Source organism: Dysidea avara, chromosome 14 (genome assembly GCF_963678975.1).
Source record: "Dysidea avara chromosome 14, odDysAvar1.4, whole genome shotgun sequence".
Lineage (NCBI taxonomy): Eukaryota > Metazoa > Porifera > Demospongiae > Dictyoceratida > Dysideidae > Dysidea > Dysidea avara.
The window spans coordinates 2,175,759-2,190,390 of NC_089285.1; the positions used below are offsets into that span (position 1 = coordinate 2,175,759).

The window sequence follows — 14,632 nt, forward strand, 5'->3', positions numbered from 1 at the left end:
GGTTGCGGTTGATTTTCCCGGATATGACGTTTCGCTGCTTTTAAAGCTTTATAACTTGATAATTACAAATAATTGAATTATAAAAATTGTTGTTCTGTCATTGCATGAGTAAACAAACATATTTAGCAAAAATAATTTTTCCATTTCAGTTGACCTTTAACGATTATTTTACATTGTGCATATACTGTAAATAATCTCATTACTGATTTTGGTCTCAGTATATTGATCTTGATTCAATTTTTAGTTTTGCTTTTAAAACACCTGACTGTCTTCACTTGCATGCAGTCACTAGAGTAGTAATACAGCAAAAAGACTGTCTTCACTTTTCTTTCTAGTTGAAAATTTGGAATTTTCAACTAGAGTAGGGACCATAGCACATCGATAAAAAGTACTGAAATAAGTTGGAGTAGTGCATAATATTAAATCACAGTAAAACAATAGGAAGTGTTATATCCCTACTGCATATAACACTTCAAATTTTTTTGTGTACTTGTATTTATAATAACAATGCAACGAGCTCAATATTGCTTGATAAGGGAAATAACCTTGACATGGGAAATAATCATTTGGGTTGCATCTTAATGTACATATTTCGCAGACTAGACTCACAGACTTAGCTGGAAACAGCTTCGTAACAATAATCCAGGCAATATCTAACTCTTGTAATGTTGAAGTCAACAATATCAAGCTGCATGATTTTCCTGATATGTATGCCTGCAGCCCTTGGACTTTGGTATACACATCAGGCAAATCCACCGTGCCCATGTTACAAATATTACATACTGAGTAAAATGACTTGATCAAATTGACCAAACCCAGAGTAAAAGATTTGCCTTCAATTGTAGATGTTGATATTGATATATTGATGTTGATATTCTTCTGTATAATGCAGTGGATGGAGGTCTGGGTACAAGACTAGATAGCAGTATAAATTCAATTTTTAGCTTTTATTCATCTAGAGTATTGAGACTGTAATTGTAATATTGAAGTTTTGCTGAGAAATATTGTCCCATATAGATCACAAGTTTATAATCAAGTACATTCAGCAAGGTAAGATAGAATAGATATAAGATAGGATATAGAGTAAGATAGAATATCAACACTTTGTATTGTGCAAAGATTTCCCATACTCAGCAGTTCTGTCACCAGTAAGCGTAACACTTTAGAGGTTACTACAAACTCCAAAAGAGTACGTGTTACTCTGTAAGTCCATTTCTGTACAGGGTTACTATTACTCCCTTGAATAGTAGTGTTTACTCTCCATTAAATTTTAGGGGTGTTAAATCCTCCCTACACTGGGAACTCCCCTAGGGGAGTAATGGTTACTCCTTATTTTTAACAGTGTATATGTGCTTTTTTCTATAACAGCCTGTACATATACGTACATAAACCTACACTTAGTCATAAGCTTTCCACATTTCTTTGTGACGTGTCATAAAATATCATTTGAAGATTTATATACATGATAGCACCATATTGTATGTATACATTCAGATTAGTGTTGTAATTGTTAACAATATCAAAAACCAGTTTTTGTAAGGGATAAAATTTATTGTTAACAATAACAAAACTATAACTAAAAGATTTTTTATAGACAGCAACAATTAATAACAATAACAATAATGGTCACAGTTTTTGTAACATTAAGGATTTGCTTTGACAATTAGCTGGTTAAAGTCACTTCCCCTGGTAGTATTTATGATTATAGGATATATCTATGAAAAGCATGCAATTAACTAACCAGGTGGAATTAGCTACCATGCATTCTGTGAAGGTATAAACAACACAACAAGCAGATGTACTATGGGATGGGTCAGCCAAGGCATAAATAACTTGCTACCAACCACCTATTTCACTTGTAAATTAAGCTCTAAAACTAGTTGACTTTGAATGATAGCAATGAGTGATCTAGCAGTATAGCAGGGTACTGCTGTATTGGTAGACGCAATCGTTTAACCAACACTAATTTAGTTAGAGAAGTCCTGATTAAGGCTAATGATCAGTACATTTAATACACGTATACGTACAGAATATGTAATTTACCTTTGAATGTAACAATAACAAATATTAACAATAACTAAATTGTACCCGCTGGCTTCACTGTTAACAATTAATAACTAAAACTAAAAGTATTTTGTGAAGCTCTACAATAACAACAACAATAACAAAATTTAGAACACATTACTATTACAACACTACAGATGCACTACAGGAAGTACATGTTATATCAGTCTGTGGTCAGAGCAAAGGCTTGACCTACTGTATGTAACTTATATCAATAGTGCGATCAGTAATGCCAGTATTTAATCTCAATGCAGTGTTTTTTTTGTTTTTTGTTTGTTAAATAACAATATCTAGTATTGTATGGACTTTTTGTTGAAGTGTTGTAGTAATTGACTGTATGTTATGTAGGTATGGCTACATTACCTGTGTGAGAACATCAACCTGGTGGAACTGCTGTAAGTGTTGCAGAACCTATATATATATATATATATATATATATATATATATACAGAATGTGCATATACTGTGTTTGAGTAGTGGCCCACTTGAAGGAAAGAGATGTTCGGGCAATAAAAATGTGAGCCTGATACATTATGTACATGGTACATTGTAGGTGGTTATCTATAGGACCAGTAGCTAACACTTGGATTAGATGATGTTTCAACAAAGACGCAGGGATCAACACACTCAGTTTTATAACAGTTATATACGTAGCTAGTAGCTAGTTCATTATTCTGTATCTTTATTAGTTGACTATTTCTCTAGGAATTGTTTCTTAGATCTACGCCGGAGATAAATGCAAAAATGGCTGAAAGGTTGGTTCTCTCTTGCCGGTATGACTTAGGTGAGAATGAAAATCCCCATAAACGTGCAATTAACCGTAATAACAACTTTCCATGTCTCGCATAGTGGCCAGTTAGGACTTTGCCCATACCTTAACTTCTGTGTGACATGTATAGCCTCATGCAGTTTACTAGTTCTGCCACAGGAAGATTTGCCAATGCTGTCTCTGGGCACAGTAGCACACAGGTAGTTCACTGGGTAGACGTGGCTACTAGCACTAGTCAAAGGCTTTTGCTGTTGTGCATGTAGAGTTTTGTAATGTGTTTGCAATGTTTGTACAGTGTAGTGTGTGTGCAGTGCTATTCTGTTTATTATCATTATATTTTCCTGCACTACTTTACTCTCAAGCTTTGACCGTCTTTAGTAAAGCTTGACCATTGTCCTTCACCTTTACAGTCCATTAACCTATCGCTTGACCGCGGTCACAGATCGTAGTACAGAAGGTATTCCCTCGCACAAGTGTCCAACAATACTGCTCAGTGTTTAATAAAATTAACTATTGTGCTTTAGTGCAGAAGGCCAATCCCAAGTGTCCATACTACATAATTCTTACATCCTGCTATTTTAGTACATGAACAGACTGCTTGCAGTGTTGAAAGTTGTGTCATTTAATCTTGGTCTATATATCTGTACATAAAATCCTGTAACCCCGCGGTCGGCGGTGTAGAGAAGACAAACACAATTGACGGATTAAACGGATACAAAAATACTGTCTGTCACGCACACAACTACAACATCACGTGACTCTCCTTGTCCTGCATGTGTACAATACTAATAATGTGTGCATAAATGGGTTCATGTTACAATTCCCCCCTCTCACTAGGGCGCACGTCCTCGTGCATTGTACTTAGTCCGTGATCTGGTGCCATAGTGATGATCTGCAGGTTGAGCTGGAATCATAGTAGTAGGGGAATAGATGTGTCGGTGACGCTTCTGATGTGTGGATGGCCCAAGCCAGGACTGATCAGGTACCTCCTGTGGACATGGGGACACGCGGTCCATGTTGACAAGAATCGGTTGTTCATCAGGCTTATCAACAGGTCTCAGAAGCAAGCAGTTAGTGCGAATATCAATGATACGGTAAGAACCATGGTATGGCAGAGCCAGTTTTCTGTCTTTTCCTGTAGCCTCATGAGGCATGTATACCATAACTCTGTCACTGATCTTGTATGATGGAACTTTGGCCTTTTTATCGTATTGGAATTTTTGTTTGGACTGGGCTTTTTCAATAGATTTGCATGCCATGTCCCATGCAGTTGAAAGACCTATCACCAATTCGGTGCGGTAATCTCCAACATCTAACATATGTAAAGGTGGTGAGGACTGTAGAGTTGACTCAGTAGGCAACCGAGCATCCCGGCCATACAACAGGTAGAATGGTGATTCACCAGTGGAATCATGGGGTTTGGTCCTATACGCAAACAACAAATGCTGCAGGTGTTTATCCCAGTCCATACCAAATTGCTTGCAGTGCTTGGCCAGCATTGCTCTTAGTGTTCTATTAAAGTTCTAGACCAGACCATCAGTTTGGGGATGGTAGGCTGTTGTGTTAATCTTTTTCATACCTGTTAAGTGACAGACATCCATAATCAGGTCAGATAAGAGATTAGTTCCTCTGTCTGATAGAAGTTGATTGGGGACCCCATGGCGGCAGATGACATGATCAATTAATATTTTGGCAATGGTTTCACTACTTTGATTTGACATGGGGAAAGCTTCCACCCATTTTGTAATGTAGTCCATAATTACCAACACATAGCGATTTCCCTCGCATGTTTGAGGCATCTCCATGATGTCAATACCAACACGTTCGAATGGTGCCCCAACTGGAAGTGGTTGCAGTGGAGCATGTGCCTTGTGGAAAGATCCACTATATGAAGCACAAGTAAGACAACTACGACAATAATGGTAAATGTCTGTGTACATACCTTTCCACCAGTATTGTTTTGCTAACTTACGAAACAGTCCTTGAGTCACAAAGTGTCCTGAGAATGCACCATTGTGTGCTTCTTCCATTAGTTGTGTTCACATACCTGTAGGGACAACCACACATAACCGGGATGACTGTGGATCAACAAAATAAAGGATATCATCTATTAATACTAAATTAGAGGTTTGAGGTTGCTTTGTTATAAGTGGTACATCCTTATGATTGGTGAGAGATGCAATAACTTTCTTGAGTTGGGGATCTGCCTTCTGCTGGGAAGGCAAAGTGTTGACATCTGAGGTGTCAACTGGTAGTACAGCTGAGCTTCCTGAGACTGCTGAAACAGTGTTATTGGCCATTTTACTTGTAGTTACTGGTGCCCTGGATAATGCATCGGCATTTGCATTCTTAGTACCAGGTTTGTATCTGATTTCCATGTCATAATCGGCCATGATTTCATTCCAACGGGCCCTACGGCCACTTGTATGCTTGGCTGTTAGAGAGGATTTTAGTGGAGCATGATCTGTGTAGACAATGCATTTATGGCCCAGTAAGTAAGCTCTAAAGTGGCGAAGGGACCAAACAACACCCAGTGCCTCCAACTCTGTTGCTCCATAATTGGCTTCCGGCTTTGATAATGTTCTACTAGCATAAGCGATAGGATGAGGTGTACCACTCACATCTTGCTCTAATACTGCTCCTAGTCCTTCTTTGCTTGCATCTGTATGAAGAGCAAATGGCAGATCAAAGTTAGGGTATGCTAACACTGGGGGGGACACTAGATGTGCCTTGAGTTGCTCAAAGGCTGCTTGACAAGTTGATTTCCATTGGAATGAGATGTCTTGTTTGGTGAGTGCATGTAAAGGTGACGCAATCTTTGAAAAATTTGGAACAAACCGTCTATAGTAGCTGGCTAACCCCAGGAACTGACGAACACCCTTTACTGTTGTGGGAATTGGAAAATCACGAACTGCTGTAATCTTGGTAGAGTCAGGCTGTATTCCATCACGTGATATTATATGGCCTAGGTATGTTGCTGAGGTACCTGAGAACATACACTTCTTTGGGTGTAGCAGCAAACCAGCTGATCGTAAGCGTTCAAACACTTGTTGAAGGTGTAGTATGTGTTGTTCAAAAGTATCAGAAAACACTAGAATATCATCGATGTATGCGCAACAAAACGGGGAGCTTCCACCCAGACCTGCCAGAATGTGATGAATAACCCTTTGAAAGGTGGCAGGTGCGTTACACAATCCGAAGGGCATAACACGGAACTGATATAAACCATTGGATGTACGGAATGCTGTTTTTTCTTTAGATGATTCATCCATCCGAACTTGCCAATACCCAGACTTGGCATCTAGTGTTGTAAAAAATTGTTTACCACTTAGCTGGTCCAGCATGTCATCAATTCTGGGCATTGGAAAAACATCTTTCCTAGTGATGGAATTCAGGCGTCTATAGTCCACACAGAAACGAAGCTGACCATTCTTCTTCTTGACTAATACCACAGGACTGGACCATGGGCTGGACGAATCCTCTATAACATTATTCTGTAACATTTTATTAACTAGCTTAGATATTTCCTTACGTTGAGCAAAAGGGACACGTCGAGGAAGCTGATTGATGGACGGATGGTTGTCTGTGTTGATAACATGGGTGATACCATCTACTTCACCACATTCCTGTTCCTGCAGGGAGAACACATCATGATACGATAATATCAGCTGTGACAAATCATGTACCTGTGAATCAGTCAAAGTGCTATTAACCATTTGAATGAGTGAAGCCAATAATTCTTTCCTCTGTCCCTCTGGTAGGCGATGTGGTGGGCAAATATCTTCATTAACAGCATTGATAGTTGCATTAGCAAAATCATCAGTTGGCAAGTGGCAGGCCTCAATATGACCAATATTAGTATTAACGGAAAGCTCTTGACATTGTGATGACGAATTCTCAACAAATAGCCAGACACAGCCATTGGTGGGCTGCTGGACTAGAGCAGTTGATATGTTGATGGAATTGGTCTGAAGGAGCTGTACATCTGGATTGAACATAAGCAAGGTATCAGATAGAGCATAACCACGCACAATGCCTTCGACAACAATTCCTGTGCATGCAGGGATCCGCACTGCTTTGAGCATCTGTACTGGTGCTTGCACTGGAGTCCATAGATCAGTGTTCAGTGGGAAGGTATGTGTTATCAAGCTGCTGTGTGGAGTCACGAGTTTCAAAGGAATGACAACATTGGTGCCTAGCAGACAGGATTCACACTGAGAAATGTCTACTGGTCGAATATACACAGGCACTGTGATTGACTGACCTTGGAATGACACAGTTAATTTGACAGATGCACCCACTGGAATAGTTCGCTGACTATAGTCTCTTAAGATCACATCTGGTTGTTGTAGTTCACTAGCTGGGATTTTGGCAGTTTGACCAATCTTCTGAAACACATTGTATGATATTATTGTAGCTGAAGAACCTGAATCTACCAGTCCGCGAACTGGTATTCCCTCAATACTCACTGTGACATAGAATAGAGGGCCTAGCGCACCAGTAACAGCTGTGATATCCCCTGTGTGAGATGCATATGTTTGGGATATCTGTTGAAATTCAGCATCTGCTAAGGCTAGGCGTAATTGTGCACATTGATCCGCTGCAGAATTCTGAGGCTTCGGTTGAGAAAGTGATTCAGTGATGGTAATAACACTATTGGTTGCTTTAATACGGCCAGTAGCCTCTGATGGTGGTATTGTAAGTGGACAGTCACGTTGACGATGGCCAACCTTGCCACATGAAAAACAAGTTCCCAGAAACTCAGTGTTTTGCAATGGCTTTGCTCCAGTGCTCTGTTTCTTTGAAGCATAGGTACTGCTCGGCTCTACATCTCTCCTAAAATCTGAGTATTGGTATTTCGGATGCTGCTTGTGCAAGTAGGCCAAATCCCTCTCTTGTTCCTCAGCTATGCGGGCTTGATACAGTGCATCTTCAAATGATTCAGCTGATGGGAGGACCCTCTCTTGCCACTTTAAATGTAGACCTTGTACAAACAGGTCACGCTTCAAAGTTGCTTTGGAGGCTGTATCCATTCCATGTCGCACACCATAGCTTTTATCAAACAGGTGCTCAAAGGCTTGTGCATAATTATTGACTGACTCACGCCATTGCTGCTTACAACGCATTAGCTGAACTGAAGCTAATGCATCCCGGCGAACAGGGTGGAGCCGCTCTCGCAGAGCTTCGATGGCTGCATCTGGTGACTTCTTGACATCTGCTGGCAACACTTCATATATCTGTTCGGCTTTCCCAGTCAAACGGAGTTCAAACTGCAACAGTTTCTCACGTGGCTCCACTTTTGCAGCGCTGCGTGACGATCTAGTTTACGAAGCCACCTGTCGTATGAATCACCATCGTTTTGTCCCTTATTACCAAACATCGGTAGTTGTGGCAGACTGGTTATCTGTGATCCGTCATTGGCGAGTTCATCTGCCTACACAGGTAACGCGGTTCTGTGTGATATATTACGAGTGCGTTCTGTAACAGTACTACCTGTATCGCTGGGTGTCCCTTCCCGCGATACCGAAAGGCTTGGGTACGTGTCGAGGCCTCGACCGACCGTATACGTGGGAGACTTATGACTGACTCCCGTGTGTGCACGTGCGTTCGTCATACTATAATCACCGGATACTTCGGTGAGCTTTAATTTTAGCATACCAATTAAATCTGCCTGGGCGTCACTCTCGTGCTTATGAACGCTCTCTATTTCTTCCCTGATCTGGCTGACACGTCTATCACATCGTTCCTCATACATTATCAACTCCTGTTTCACCTCAGAAGCGACTGTTTCTGCGGCCTGTCTGGCCATGTGCTCTTCTTCCAACATGTGTTCTAGTTCGGCACATCTCCGTTCCAGAATGTTGTACTGTTGTCTTAACTCATCAAGCAACTTAGTATCGTACTAGAAAATGAGAAATACTCATTTTTGATACTTGGCTTAAAATGAAGAAATACTCATAAGCACGGAGAGTGTAGTGTAACGAGAATAGTATACTAGATGTTTAACATAGGTTACTTACTACTAATGTACTATCCAGCGGCGCTGTTTAACTCTTGGCGCGGTTCTTATCATTTCATGCATTAGAAATCTGGCTGGATGAACATGGAAGAGGCGATGGAGGATTCTGTTGTGCAAGAATATGAGGTGACTAGCAAACTCTAGTGTACAATGCTGTTTGTTTTTGTTCCCACTGCATTTATCTCACGAACGTACATCACTATAAAGGAAAGATCTGGCTGTAGCCCGCCTGTGAGATAATTGCCCTCTCAATATTTAGACATTATTTTGAGACGCTTTGAGTAGTTGATGAGTCTATAAAAGTGTTTGTAAGTTCTTAATCATCAGTGCAAGACACTGGTAGACCTTCAGGTCTGTAATTTAATAGTTACATTTTTAAGTTTAATTTTGTATTGATCTGTGCAGTCCTGTAAAGTATTAATAAATAAATAAATTAATTAATTCATCTCTCTCTCAGTAGAACTGGTAACCCCTTGCTCCTTCTGGAACTTGACTTTTAAAAACAACCCTATTTCACTGAATTTGTAGAAGGAGCAAGGTTGCATACTAGTAGCTACCTAAGGCCACTCCTACTTGATTTCCTGTTTTCCATCCTGGTCAAACAAGCTTTACAATGTGGGCAGGCACAAATTCCATTATTCCATCATTGTTGTACAACTACACGTTTTTTTACATATGCAAGTAAAATAGTCAGATTAGCCAGTGTGCTTACCTTTGCCATACATTCAATTGTGCCTGATAAGAATCCGGGCTAAAACAATCACCTGATGCTTAGAACACGCAAGTTTACAGAATAATGGAAGTATTTGGCTTGGAAAAACTAATGCAGGCGGTGTATGGGAAGCAGGAAATCAAGTCAGAGTGGCCTAATCTTTAATTTCTACTTTTTTCCATGGGTATGTCAGCTGAGCTGCCTACCCAATATCAATAAATAAATAGGTACTGTACAACAATCTGCGACTGTGTTCCAGATCAACTTTCAATATTGACAGTTTGCCTAAAATTTGTCGTGACCATTGTTATTTTTCCTGCACTGCAGCTTTTGGCTGCATGGTCTGGGAAAAGATCGACCTTGTCTATTGTGTAAATCGGCCTTAACCTTTTTCTTTAATGGTGGTCACATATAGTAGTACAATGGGCTAATATTAGTAATTGTTGATCATTGGAAAAACTATATACAGTGGAACCTCAGTTATCTGGACCCCACTTATTGGGATTCTTGGTTAACCGAACTGTGGAAATGACTGCTCTATTAGAGTAGTGAATGTTCTATTATGATAATGCAGAAATTAAAAAAAAGTTCTTTAGGTTATTTATACACAGTTTCAGAGGTATGGACTTTCGGACTTATGGACCACCCCTGGTCCTACAGGGTTCGGATAACTGAGATTCCACTGTATTGTCTGATCGGTGGTACCATGGCAGAAAAGCAGCAGATGCAGACATGCTTATTAAAACATAGAGTAGCATTCTCCTGCATTATAATATTACCATTACTGTTGAAATGTACTGTAGCTATTGTTGCAGCACTACTTCCACTATAATCAAGCTAAAGTGGTCCTTTATAATCAAAACGTTTAGCTGAATAATCAGTGCGTATACTATATCGGATCAGCTACGTTATCGGCTTGAATATATATTATCCAACAATGGTTATTGGAATATCAGCAAAATGTCATATTGGTGTAACAATAGTGGTTATTGGAGTGACACCCCCTTGAGGAGTGTAATATTAATAGATGCTAAGGCTGTTGTCAGTGTATCAATAGTAGATTAAGGTGCTAAAGGTAGCAAGAGCCAGTGCTAGCATACTTATAGACTCGTATGTAGGTAGAAAGCTGGAAAATTTGTTATGGTGCAAAATGTCAAAGAGATTATAGTGCACAGAATATTAAAAATAATTTAGATCAGGAAGTTAAGTACAGAAGTAGGAGTAGCATCAATATCAGTCAAGTGGGAGAAGGAGATTTTATGGGAGTGTGTTGAAATATGTTACTGATTGGTTATATGTATTATAGCAAGACTTTTTAATTTTAGCATTTTTGTTAAATTTAGTTTGTGTACCATTTGGTACTATGGTAGGTCATGTATAGCATGATCTAGAGTGTTCTACCATACAGCTAGATAAAGCTGCACTGTTAGTGTACAATAAGTTAGTTACCACCCAAACGTATTACCTGTGGCTACTAGTTTGTGCGTAGCATCATAACAACCTCAAATGGTATTGTTTACCAATGTAGCCACAGGAGCTAAAACCGGAACTTACTTTAATGTCCGTAAACTCCTGCACACTGGGGTTGTATACTGTACCATGTACTCATGATCAGATGATGTCATTGTCATCTCAGTTACACCTCAGACTCATTATTAACAATGATACCTCATAATGGATACCTTATCCTTATCTTTTTGTTTAACAATATCTTTCTGGCAAGTACAGCTGTAAGTATTCTTTATTCATTTAGCTTATTTGGGCTAAATGAGTTTTTCTTTATGTAAGTTTTGTTATAACTTCCTTATACATTGTTCTAATCAATCAGTTGTGCCAAGAGGTAACGAAAAGCTTACTTTTGTACATTTGTAAAGGGTGCGTTTCACGTATACTTAAGTAAAAGTATACATAATTTGAAAACTGTGACAATAAAAGCTAAACCTTGAACACCATAGAGTTGAAATTTAGTCAGCAGTAAGCTATATCATCCCTTTCGTGCATATGTGGTGTGTGTGTGTATAGTGTGCGTGAGTGTGTGTCCATGTGTTGTTTCTTTGAGCAAGAAACTATACTCACATTGCTCCAGCCCACCCAGCTTTTCATATGGGTACTTTGTGACCTGGTGTCAACTGGGGAAACAGCCCACCCAGCTGTAACAGTGTAAACAATTCCAACTGTCCATGTCTCGCATAGCAGGTTCCCACACCTTCATCTGTGAGACATAGTATAGCCCCCTGCAGGTTACTAGTCCTGCCACAGAAAAATTTGCTGGCACTAGCTCAGAGCATCTGAGTAGCAGTACACAGGTGTCTCAGTGCCGGTTCACTAGGTAGGCGTGACTGATAGCAGTAGCTGAAGACTTTGCTGTTTTGTGTGTGCGTGTGTGAGTATGTGTGTGTGTGCATTTGTGTGAAATAGCCTGTATACATATTTTACTCGGGTACGGTATATACTCAAGTACTTAATTGTTAAGGATTTTGGTCCTTGGATAATATAATTTGTACTCAAATACTCGTTATGATCACGCGACCCAGCTCACAAGGTTTATATGACATCATGAAATGATGCCAGGAAAGCTCTAGAGTTTGGTTGGTGTAATTTAATTATCAGGAACATTTACATCACTAGTTTAGTACAGTGCATCTGTCATCACTGTTACTTGAAAAAGGTGTGAAGACTACAAGTAGCTATGTAGTTCGTTAACTCTAATGAGCACTTGTGTACTAAACATCTGTTGTCTCCCCTCTGCTTACCTTGCATCCCCCTTCCCCCAACTGCCTTGCAGAAGTGCAAAAGCAGTATACTTGCTACAAACAATATTTATTTGGGTAAATTGCACACTTAGTTCCAAAAATTGGTGCAGCAGCTACTCAAACTCAACCGCTGCTTGAGGTTTGTGAACAATTAATATTAAAGGCCATAATTTTAAAACCAATAATATTGTGGTGGTATTGCTCAAGTGCAGTGTTTAATTGCCATACTAATGTAGTTCATACAGCTGTGTTTCAATGTAAGTCACAAGCTAATAATGTGGTAGCTTATTTGCCTTATTCATTTGTTATCAATGTGTGGATAGGGGCTTGAAAGGTGGTAATTCAGAAATACTACTTTGTTCAGAGTTATAATTAGTAAGCTACAGTAGAACCTCTCAGTAATGAACACTGTGGAACCATCTGATTTTGATAAAGCTTTATTAGGAGGCTGTCATTTTTCAAAGGTACAGTTGCATTTATTAAAGTGTACACCTGTATATACATGTAATGACCTCAAAAAACGGTTGTGCATAGAGATGTTAAATGCACAGTGTCCTAATGGGAAGCACTCTATTAAGGTGTACATACTGACCACTGTGTTTGGTGTACTAACTTTATGTTTTCTGTACAATATAGGAAGAAGCGACTTCGACAGAGGACAATGAAAGTATGTTAGCAGCATTGTCCATGTTCTATCACGTTTGTGGTTTTAATTAGTGTCTGTGTGTGTGTGTGTCTGTGTGTGTGTTGTAAATACTTTACTCATATTGCTCCACGCTGTTCCAATCTATGTACCTGATTATATAAGAGGATCTGTTGGCCTGGTGTCGTGGGGTAGCAAATGCCTAACTGTCTTTGTCTTGCTTAGTGGTGTTGGAGTCATTGAGTGTCTGTGAGACTTGCCTTTGGGGTAGATAGTCCTGCTCCAGGAGAATGTGCCTGCACAGACTCGTAACAGTTCATAGCTACGGTTACTATATCTTGCAGGAAGGAAAGCAATTTGAGTACTGTATATGCAAGGGTGACTACTATCGAGCTTTAGGCCACATTGTTTACGTATATGGATTTTCAAATGACTGACCATTCAATGATACTGTTCTCCACTTGGTGCCACTCAAAAATGCTATTTCCTGGCTTAAAATAACTAGCTTCTCCTTCAAACTAGTGCTATCAACACCATATTCAGGTACTAGCCGCAGCTCTTTTCTGAAGGCAGCTATTATACAATAATTCAAGGCTTCACTGCAGCTACTACCCACAGTGATTATTGTGTGAGCTGTGACTACGTATTAAATGGTACCTGAGTGCTGATTTTCTGGGTAGCAATAGCTGCTGCATATGTGTGGTTTGTGTGTATGTGTGTAGTATACATGTGTGTATGTCTGCCTGGGTCGACTGTTTTTATCTTGTGTAATGGATGATGTTCAGTGAGACTTTAGGAGCCCACAACTGTAATATTAAATGACATACATGACGTGTGTATTATGGCAGGTACAGGAACTTATAAATGTACCTGAGAATGTGTTAATGGCCTGCCTGGTTATTCTCAATCAAGTGCTTAAGTATATGCACCAGAAATAATCTGAGAGACTGAGAGAGTCTAAAATATAAAAAGTTCCTGGGGACTAGTTTTATTATTCACTAACTGAGATTGGATAATATTTTCAAGTTGATTCACATTGCTGATCTGATATAGTAGCTCTAATTGACGCGTGCTGGCCAGCCGCTCGTCATTCGCATGTGCGCATTGGTACTCACACTCTACCAGTCTTTTCAAAACGGACCCTTTCATCCAACATATGGTACATGAAAACACTAAAGATCTGGTGCGACACCTTACCAATTCTGTGTAAAGCGCTTCCGTCGGCCTATCACCCAGCCAAATGCACTCCACGTGCTCCCACTTCTCACACAAATCACACATCATGGCTCTGTCTTCGACCCCAACCTCTTTGCTGCATGTTACACAACTATTCTCCATCGTCCGCTTCAGGGTTAACAGTTACTCTTGATTTTCACACCCCCTTAACTATCCGCGTTTTCACAAATCTCGGTAGAACCTCCATGTTGTCATGCCAAACTTACATATTCTTACACGAATATTACAATTATATATACTTGCTCTAAACTTAAATGGTTCAGTCAAGCCACGCGGATCTTGGCTTCAGCTCACGTGTGCCACTCTCATGACACTCTCCTTACAGTTTTGCGAAGGTTTCATCGCTCACACTCTACCAGTCTTTTCATAACGGACCCTTTCATCCAACATATGGTACATGAAAACACTAAAGATCTGGTGCGACACCTTACCAATT

The 14,632-nt window shown here is 39.8% G+C and overlaps 1 protein-coding gene across 1 annotated transcript; it reads right to left on the reverse strand.

Annotated features, from left to right (window-relative positions):
* Window positions 1–3,666: 3,666 nt before the first annotated feature.
* On the reverse strand, window positions 3,667–4,332 carry LOC136243948 (uncharacterized). Its single transcript, XM_066035487.1, has one exon. It carries the CDS (start codon window positions 4,330–4,332, stop codon window positions 3,667–3,669), a length of 666 nt encoding a protein of 221 aa, XP_065891559.1.
* Between the last annotated feature and the right edge of the window lie 10,300 nt (window positions 4,333–14,632).

What these genes read in the sequence shown, in the direction of transcription:
- LOC136243948 (XM_066035487.1), bottom strand. Translation starts at nt 4,332, where the DNA reads ATGCTGGCCAAGCACTGCAAGCAATTTGGTATGGACTGGGATAAACAC.